Source organism: Olea europaea, unplaced genomic scaffold, assembly GCF_002742605.1.
Source record: "Olea europaea var. sylvestris unplaced genomic scaffold, O_europaea_v1 scaffold4990, whole genome shotgun sequence".
Taxonomy (NCBI): Eukaryota; Viridiplantae; Streptophyta; class Magnoliopsida; order Lamiales; family Oleaceae; genus Olea; species Olea europaea.
Genome location: NW_019263302.1, coordinates 6,386 through 16,860, shown reverse-complemented (window position 1 = coordinate 16,860; position 10,475 = coordinate 6,386). Strand labels below are relative to the sequence as shown.

At 33.6% G+C, this 10,475-nt stretch overlaps 1 protein-coding gene across 4 annotated transcripts; it reads right to left on the bottom strand.

Annotated features, from left to right (window-relative positions):
- Positions 1-196: 196 nt before the first annotated feature.
- Positions 197-7,850, bottom strand: LOC111388468 (3-phosphoinositide-dependent protein kinase 2-like). 4 transcript variants are annotated; one of them, XM_023013183.1, is made up of 11 exons: positions 6,985-7,848; positions 5,410-5,590; positions 5,254-5,306; positions 4,508-4,609; positions 4,334-4,442; positions 4,164-4,242; positions 3,799-3,964; positions 3,098-3,232; positions 2,687-2,841; positions 1,552-1,774; positions 197-834 (listed from the first exon to the last, which is right to left on the bottom strand). In XM_023013183.1, the coding sequence occupies exons 1-11, from the start codon at positions 7,153-7,155 to the stop codon at positions 751-753; spliced, it is 1,458 nt and encodes a 485-aa protein (XP_022868951.1). In that variant the 5' UTR covers positions 7,156-7,848; the 3' UTR covers positions 197-750. The 4 variants fall into 4 exon arrangements, with proteins under 4 accessions (XP_022868951.1, XP_022868950.1, XP_022868952.1 ...); XM_023013182.1 differs by having other exon boundaries at positions 2,687-2,847; positions 6,985-7,847; XM_023013184.1 differs by lacking the exon at positions 1,552-1,774 and having other exon boundaries at positions 2,687-2,847; positions 6,985-7,850.
- Between the last annotated feature and the right edge of the window lie 2,625 nt (positions 7,851-10,475).

The following is a 10,475-nucleotide window of genomic DNA, read 5'->3' as shown; positions in this document are numbered from 1 at the left end:
AAAAACGGTTCATTATTACTAGGGATAGTCATATTCCTATTATCCATTACGTCAGATAGAATTTGATGAAAATACCAGAATACGGCATTATGTATATTGTTTACTAATGCATTGCTAAATACATGGTTCAATCAATAATAAACTGCATTCAAGAAAAGGTTGTTATAAACAGCTGAATGCAGGATAATGCGACGAATGGATAAAATTCAAGATTATGAGAGAAAATCCCAATACAAAAAATGGGTAGAACTTTCACCAACATATAGAGGTTTAAGTACAACATAAATATCACATTTTGAAGAGTGATAGATGTACACACTTTTGTACAAAATGGTTTACGTACACTCACAATGGGAGGGTGGCAGCCACCTGTTGGCATATTTTATTTCACGTGGGGCCCAAGTGTATGTGGAAGTGAGTAAAACATTTTGTACAAATGTGTGAGCACAAATATCTTTATCCAATCAAGAAATCACTGCTATAAACAAATGGCAATCAATTGAAAGCCTTGGAAAAAGCACTTCACAGCAAAAATGGTGGATCCCTGTAGCTTAAGAAGCCATCGAGTTAGATTTTCCACGAAAAGGTGATGCCAAATCATGGAGGAGATGTAGAAACAAATTCTGTAACTTGAACTAAAGACCTTCGAGAAAAAGTTCCAATGGAGCATCCAACTGTTTTCCGATCCCCATGTTTCTCAACTATATTGTCATATCCAAAGAATGTGTTAGCATCATCATAAACATGTATTCACCGATTTTGAAGGGTTTCGATTGCCTTTTTCCACTGTGAGGCTCTTTGTTTTGAATCCTCGAATGACATGACTTTTTTTGGCTGCCAGCAAAGCATTCACTTATAATCAAATATGAATAAGGGAAAAAAAATGTCTAATTTCAGGTAAGTATATTAGCAGAAGCATGCTAACAAAACGACGATATGCATAAGCCCTGGTGACTGGTGAGGTTTGGTTCAATAATTAGTGAAGATGTTGCAGCGGTTAGATGAACTCCAAGATCATGACTCGGAATATGAAACAGGAAATATAACATTCTCAAAAGTTGTAAAATAATATTAGGATGCTCCAAATATAACAACTACAATCTATGGTATTCGGTGTTCCCAATAATTTCAAACTCAGCTACGTGAATACTTTTGTCATTCCATTTCAACGATGCAAGAGAAGGAATATTCTGTCCCTTAGAAATTCTAATTCTGGATTATTTTTCGGGGACTTGCATTAATGTAAGATCAAGTCATCAAGAGAAATTTTGTATTCTTTGCTGGCTTCTCTCTTTCAGAGAGATCTTTTTTATATAGCAATAGAAACTAACTTTCCCGAATATCTATTTGTTATTTTCTTCTTCATAGGTTTAGAATTCAGGCCGGACTTTATAATGTGTAGAAGCAAATTGAGTTACAATGTCCTGCCCCTAATAATATTGAAGATATGATACACAAAGCTTCATCTACTTGCCAATCTTAGGGTGAAGTTAGAAGTATTGGAATGATTGCAGGAGATAAGACGTACAGATAAGAGGAAGCATAACTTACAGTGCAAATCTTGAAATGTGATGGGTTTGTGACTTGAATGCTCAATTCATTTGGATTGTCGGACCATATTATGTTCCCTTTAACCACTAGTTTTGCAGGGTCTAAGTAAATCAACTTTGGTTTATTGGTCAGGATAAGTTGTACTTTCTTGTTTGTTAGTTTCTGTAGTTTCTTGACCATGGAGATCATAAGGAGGGATTCACCGGGCTCCAGGAATTGTTGCCTGTTATATAGTTCAGGAGGAAATTTAAAAATATAGGAAATCATTTCACACCAACGGAGACTCCATTTGAGATCTATACAGCAATAGTGTCTTATATTCTCCAATATGAAGCACTAATGAAATGAAGTGTGTACTGTAAGTTAAAATGCCAATGCTAGAACAAGTATGTACTGTAAGTTAAAATGCCAATGCTAGAACAAGTCATGCATCAGATTCTTAACCAAGCAATAATGAATCTAGATTCAGAATGGATTCTCCATAAATGTTATTTAATCAAGCTTCTCTTACTGGTAAACTAGTAATTTATAAGTATATAAAGAAATGTAAAAGTGGTGCTTTTTTTGGTTCACGTCGTGTATAAATGTGTGGTCCATCGCACAGATCAATGGATTAAAGTTCCTAGACACGAACATGACCATAAACAGGTCAACACCATATGGCCGACTAACACATTACTCTTTATATATTTCGTGTTGATATAAGCTATGCAACCTGTTAATTAGTAAATGAGTCAATTTTCAGGTTGACAATTCATATTTTTTCATGAAGTGACTTAAATATCCCCATTTAATGGATTAAAATAGGTCAATTACTGGATCAACACGGCCCACTATTCGACAGACAAATTAGTCCATGTCCAGTAAGCAACCTGTAACTCCACACAACCATGACACCACAAATCCATGTAAATATCCCCTAGAGACTCCACTTTTATGTTAGTATATTTTTATATGATTTTATAGAGCATATAGCTGTCAATAAAAGCAATGATAACACCAAAAAGAATATATGTTTATATGTGAAACAACACTTTTATCAAGCACACAAATGATTGCATGTGAAGGATCTTAATGAGGGTACCTAAATCCCAAGAACTAGGTCTTTTCCTAAAAGATAAGTACCGGTCCTTACCATTTCGAATCAAATGAATCAATTGAAGCAAGCCTAGTTATGCTACCAGCTTCAGAGGTTGATGTTGCGCTAGTATTTCCATTAGTTGGTTTTGCTGAAACATCTCCAACATGTGCTGGATTCCACGATGAATCTTGGTCCTCACCCACATTAGACTGTGACTAAAAGAATTGAGACAGTAATCAAATGTAGAGAACATATTACTTTTTTCAAATGAAAAATCGACTCACAAATCAAGGAAAAGAGAGACAAAAAGAATCCACTCAGGGAACAAAGGAGTTGCTACCCATTTTGGAATATCTTAACAGGTTACCCGTCAATATAAAAAGTTTGCATCTTATGTGTTCTTAAGAGTATTTGAAAGTATCAGAAGACCAAAAAAATAAAAGATAAATAAAAAAATTTGCACACTTTAGGCTCCATTGCAAGTTTTGGTGGGGGTTGCTCCCTCAAATTATTCCAATCAACGCCCCTGAAGAAAGGATGGCTTTTGAGTGAAGCATAACCGTCAGGTCCTGCACCTGGTCGCCTGCTGGGATCCATGTCCTACATCAACATTGCATAAGAGCCATAGTTAGATTGAAAAAAGGAAAAACAGTTTCAGCGGTCAATTATATTTTATAAAAAAAAATAATAAATAAATAAAAATAATAAATATTTTTGGGTTTTCTATATAAATTTTTTTGGTGGATTATTGGGTTTTCTATATAAATTTCTATATTATATTTCTTTGCTTTTATTATATATTTCCTACAATAGGGTCTTTCAAAGCCCTATATAAAGGGGCTTATGTGATGTAATTCAAACAACCTTGATTATGAAATAAATTGAATTTCTTCCCCTCTTCTTATCACTATACTCTCCCCCTTCTTCTCTCTTTTCTCCCTCCTTTCTCTTCGTCTCTTCCCTTTCCCCGTCTCTTATAATTCTCCCATAACATCGGGCATCACTTATACAGACAAGACACGATAACATTGTGATCCTTCATGCCATCCATTCTTCTCATGATTCTTTCCTAATTTTCTAGATTGTTTGATAAAATTGACATCAGGAAAAAAATTAGTAAACCAAAATAAATAAATGTGAATAGAAAGAGTAATTTTGTGGCTTACCAATAAACAATCAATGAGATCTCGTGCTTCGGCTGAAAAGTAATTTGGAAATCTGACATCTCTAGCAATAATTCTTTGAAAAATAAGCCACTCGCTAGCATCTTTAAAGGGAGAAGTCCCTGAAAGCATTTGGTACAGTGTGCATCCAAGTGCCCAGAGGTCATTCCTGGGTGAACATAATTTGGGGGAGTAACTAGGTTGTCTTATTGGAACAACACGTGATTATGACAAAAAGCAGGAACCATTTCATTAGATATCAACATTCTCTCATGATTTTTCAGAATATTTTTAGATATAATTGATTGAGTTGATCTAGGTTCCCAGAAACTATAAATCAACAAGACATTGAAGTACTAGTTCATTACCCAAAAGTTACGGGAGAAGAATTTAATACTTCTGGAGGTACATAAGCGGCTGTCCCCACAAAGGTACATGCCTTATCATCTGGGGATAAATGATGACAATTATTCTTTATACTCAAATTCATTGGATAATGACTTCGATTTCCAGGAAGAAACAATGCAGTAAGACTCACCTGATGCTGCATTTGGAAGAACTGTTATCTGACTGTCTTGCATAGGCTTTACACTACCAAAGTCAGCAATTTTAATATGTCCATCTGTAGTAAGTAGCAGGTTCTCCGGCTGCCATTCAAGAAATTATTAGCATTTGTAAAATGGAATAGGATTCTTTTTATGCAGCAACCTACCTTAATATCTCGATGTATCAGTCCCATACTATGTATATATTCAAGAGCATCCACAACTTCAGCTGCATAAAAACGAGCCTCGTCCTCAGACAAACGGCCTTTCTGCACATTAATCAACAAGATCACGTGGTGTAAAGGTTTGGTCAAGAGTTTAATGCACATATTATCCTTCTTACGGTAGATAACAAAAGTAGTGACAGATTTAAAACCTGATTATACTTTTTCAAGAAGCATGATTTGATTCGAAAATAGAGCCTACTATGTATTAAGAAAGGCTTCATTGCATGAAGAGACAGTGACTCGCTATCCAAGGAAATAACACAGCAATCACAAGAGTCTTACAATAAGTTTTGATTGGAAGGATGGAAAACAAAGGGCAATTAGATAATTTTAAGGGGAGGGAGGAGGAAGTGGGGGATGTTTGGTACATTATGAAATGAAAGAGAGAATTTTATTTTTTTTATTTTTTTCCCCTTTTTGGGCTCATCTTATTCTGAGCTGAGTGGCATAAGAATACATGGAATTTTAAATTTTTTCACACCTAGATTTCATCCTAATTGCTTCTCTCAAATTCTCCACTTCAGCTACCTTTTGCTTAATTTCTTTATCTTCACTTCACTCTCTAAATCCAACAACAGTAACCAACCTGTGAAAAGTCAATTTTAGAACAACTTGTGATGCACTCTTTTATTAAAGTTTCACATATTACTGCCATAGAAACATACATGCTTTCACATTCTACTTACCCTCGTTATTTGATCAAAAAGTTCTCCGCCTTCACAAGATTCAAGCGCCATGTCTTCATAATACAATAAAATGCAGAAACATTGTGTCACATTTACATCCATAAAAACCACCCAACATAACAATATAACATCTATTGATGTGACGAGAACACTCACAGAGAGAGAAAGTGTCTTGAAAAGTAAAAAATAATCGCACTACACCAGGATGATCTAACTGGTCTAATACAATGCGCTCCAATTTTACATAAGCAGTTTTATTTTCCTTGGTGATGAACTTCTTATCCATAATCTTTAAGGCATATACAGTTTCTGTGTCTTTCTTCTTGGCTCTGACAACCTGGCAAAATCATAAGCAAGTAATAGAAAGTTCTAACAAAAATGCAAATTTACAAGAAAACTATTATCAGGACCGTAAACATTTACAAGCAAGCTATTGTCAACAATACCAAATAATGACAACCAGTCAAAATCTTAACATAATTCATGGAGTTCTGTGCTCAACAATCAACAAAGAAGCCAAAAGAGTCGGGCAAAGTAAATGAAGAAGAGAGGAATAATATCGGAACTTTTCCTAAGGGTCTAAGCTACAAAGCGTAAGCAAATAATATTTGCAGCTGGAAAGAAATTATGCAAAACTCGATCCATTAGGTGCAATACTGAATCCGTGAAGTAGACCTATTGAGTGCACAATTACTTCCATTTTGAGAACCATCTCATCAAAAAATATAAAATTAAGAATCAGTATTCACATAACATTATTTGCCACCAATTTCTAACAAAAATCATTTAAAAGCATCGCCTAGTTCTATCCAGATGCTCATTGTATGGAAATGAAGTTAAAAAACATGCTTTTGTATGAAGAATAGCTACGCTTATAAAAAAGTAATTTTGCACAGCAAAATGTTTTCATTTTTCCTTCATATACATGAGATACAAAATTTTAGGAGATAATGGCAGAAGAGGATATGTCAAGAGAATTCAACACCGATTCTCATACATTGCACTGCTGTTATTATTCTAGTCCACTATTTTGCCTTTACCAATTTCCACATTAGACTGTTTCCGTAAATTTACACACTTCTAGAAAGACTCCTGATATTTACATGCAAAGAAAACCGTGGAAAATGAAACTCATACATCAGAATCTTTTCCTCAGAATAGGCAGATGATCTCCGGACCCTGCTCTTATGGAACTACATTTTCTTTCACTAGCTCCTCTTACTTTAGATACTAATCAAAACAATATTGCAATGATATGTAACCTTTAAAAAAATGATTTTTCCCTTTGGATAAGCTACCGATGAGTCAAAAGTGCTTTGCAACATAACATTCCCAACTATCCAAAACAGGATCTGCCAAAATAGTTTAGCAGTTACGGTTACAGGTCAAATTGGTGAGAAGGTGAAGAAATTTGTAAAAATGAAAAACACAGAATCTTCAGATTCAGTTGTACACCACTCAAATCTATGCTGCTTTCATTTTTATATCTCATCCAAGTTTAAGGAAAAAAGAAATTGGCAACCAGCATATCCTATGAAACCAATTCAAAGTTTAAAAAATAGAAGGAAATGGGTATAAAAGGGAATAGAGATATTCAATTTTGGGATAAATCGATCCACCTAATACCAAAATACAATGAACAAAATCAAGAAAAGAAACATAAATCCATGATAGAAATCATTATAAACGAACACATGGAGGAAACAAGATATACAAAGAAAAAGATTGAACCTTGGAATAAGAACCAACACCATAAATCTTGCCTAAATCAAAATCTTGTATGCTGAAATTCTCCTGTGGTGCTCTAAATGCGAAGCTCTTAGATCTCTGAGGGTTATTGATATTGTCTGAAGATGGAACATTATTTTGAATACTCAGCTTCGAATCAAATTCCTTCTCCATTTAATTAGCAGCTCCTCTTCCTTCTCCCGCCCACCAATGCCAACATTCTTCACCCCAAAATTCTCTATATCCCACCACCTCTACGTGCATAAAACGTATATATTTGAATCTATATCTCTATCTATAAACACATTCTTATTTCCTCTTTACAGACAAGGGATGTCAGCTTTTTCTCACTGGAAAAAGGAAATCGGGAATAAGTGCTTTTTTCACAGCCTTCAATGAAAGGGAAAGTGAATACCGTTGAATAGCTGAACCAATTTAAGAATTCTAAGAGAAGAGAACCCATTACACATCTGTCATCAGATCAGATTTTCTTTATATATTCTCGTTCTCTCTTTACGACAGCAATCTGATAAAGCTACCACCATATTCGAAGAGACCCCAAAAAAGTGAATGATTCCTTGCACGTGTTCATATATGAATGTGTACGTATATGTATTCGTATATACGTTTTCCTTTTTCTTGGTAATGTGTATGTATATATCTGCAAAAGGGAGCTTTAAAATTTTCTCAAGGGCCCTAAAAGGAAAAGTTATGCAAGGGAGATGAACGGAAGGGAAGGAGATGTCATATGTAAATAGGGATCGAAGAGCACATGGCAATGAAAGATGGGTATAATGCCATTTGTGTGAATTCGTATTTTCATTCAATTCGTGATCCATCCCTGCTGAAGAATTAAATTCTTTTTCTTTTATCTTATTTTGTTTTTTCTTTGAATTTTGGGTCCATTTATATGGGATTATGCTTGAGTACAAGAGGGCCTACAGATTGGAGGAGGAGACAAATGTTTTATTAGTGATTGAGATCAATATCTTCTTGGTGTTTTCACTCATTGATCTTAAAATTGCTTTTGAGTGACATTGCACCTCATCACTCCATATTTCATTAGTTATTGAATTTTTAAAATACTCTCGAGTGATCATTAAAATTTAACATGTTGTACTCTACACTCACTCAATATCTTCCATTAGTTACTGAACTTATACCTCCATTACGTTTTAACTATTGGCAGCTAAAAATTATACCGTTACGTTTTAGCTATTGATAGCTAAAAATTATATCTTATTAACTAACATCAATATTCTCATGTTAAATTGAGAGTCTCATTATTTATTTAATATTAATTTTATTTTTTAACCTAGATCGAATCTCATAAAAAATCAACTTTACTCAAAAAAATTCAAAAACATTTTAGAGTTCAATAAGCAAAGCAAGATGGAAATATAAGTTCAATGACTAATGAAACATAATGGGTGGGTGGTGAAAGTGTAACATGTTGAAATTTAATGACCACTCAAAAGCATATTAAAGTTTAGTGACTTATGAAACATAATGAGTGAGTGATGAAGTAAAAAATATTAAAGTTTAATGACCACTCGACGACATTTTAAAGTTTAATGAGTAAAACATTGCGGAGTTAAAAAGTTTAGTGACTAACGAAATATTCAGCTTGGGAGACTGCCTAGGATTAGATGGATGAGTGGTCTTTAACAATCGTCTCCCTTACCCTATACATTGTCATTTGCCCTAGTTTATATTTTAATTTAAAGGTGAAATACGACTCCAACTTATTTGTTATGGTAACAAGTTGGTCTTAAACCTTTAAAAAGAAACAAGTGCAGGCATCATTTCGTTACAACTATACGATGAGTCGATGATTCATATTGTTTAAATCATCACGTTGTCCTTGCACGTGAAATTTTCATTTTTAATTTGAATTGGCCCAAAATTGAAGAGCCATGCTTCTATTAGGACTAAGTGACAATTACAAAAAGATTAGACGATGTATTATATGATATTGATTATTCAACATTAAGAGAAGGTTGGATACCAATTTGGAGTTGAATGATGAATCTGATTATGATGATAGGTTAAGATTACTATACAAGTTTTCTTTTCGGATTTCCGAACCTCTATTAAGCCCTCGTTTAGCCCCCATTTTTCCAAATTAAAATGGGTGAAAATGTTTTTTTTCTTTTAAGAATGAGTGGTTGAAAAAGAATGAAAATTTTTCGATTTATGTGTAATATTGTTTTATGAAAGATTGTGTAATTAAAAATAGAAAAAAAAANTCTGATGTCATAGAATGCTATAAATGGTAAATAGTCTGCTTGTCCAATTCTGGAATTTGACTTCAATTATTCATTAACCTTATGCAATGTCCATGCTGATGATGGGGGTCCAAGCTGTCAAGAAATGTTCCAGTGTACAAAACGGTTTGGTCAAGCAACTTTTGTTACGAAATCTTTTTGAATTTAAGTTAGTTTGATTGCAAGAATAAAAATTGAATAGAAAGAAAATTAATTTCAGGAATTAAATTATTTAAAACTTATTTTAATGGAGATTGTCAATTAAATATGTTTGATTGATATAATTTTTCACTAAAAAAATATTGAAATTTTGGATCTTTTGATAGTCGTTTGGCTTTATTTTTCAGGAAAATTGTCATTCAATTGTGGATAGAATTTGTTCTCATTACTGAAAAAAAATAAAAAAAAGTTGAAAAACCATTTTTCCACCAGAACCAAAAGAAAATCAATTCCTTAAAACTATGGAAAAGATGGTCACGTGGGGGTTGGAGGAAAAAGTTTGCCTATCAAACATGTCGTTTTGGTGCCTGAAACATGAAAAACCCAACCTATCAAACATGCCCTTAGTCCTATACCCATGACTGAGTCTATCTATTTTTAATGACAAAGACAGATCATGTGCGACTTTAGATTTCCATAATTCTACCTCAACTGCCACAACAATAAGAGTCCATTTGATTGCAATAATAGAATTTGAGTGAAAAAAAAAACGAATTTTAGGGAATTGAATTGCCTAAAACTTGTTTTATTGAAAATTGTCAATTAAATGTGTGTAATTTAATTTTCCACCTGAACAATGTTAAAATTTTAAATCTTTTAGTGTTGGTTTGTCCTTTTTTCATGAAAATTATCAATTAAAGCTATAGAATTTATTTTCACTACCCAAAAAAAAATGATGGAAAACCCAAATTCCCACCAAAACCAAAGGAATTGATTTTCCCTAAAAAGCAAGAAAATGGGTCAAGTGGGAGGTAGGGTAGAAAAGGAATTTCATGGAAAATTTTGATCGTCAAACAACACAAAATGGGTGGAAAATGGAGGTATCAAACAGGCCCTAAGAGTCTACATTGGAAGTGAAATAAGTTTATTACCCTGCACAGAATTGAACAGCATTAAAATGATAAAGAAGCTCCGTCCAGTGTTCTAGGTAAGATATGAATCTGGAGAGAACATGGATATACAGTTTTTCCAACTGTAATAATAAAATTAAAGAAGAAAAAACCTCCG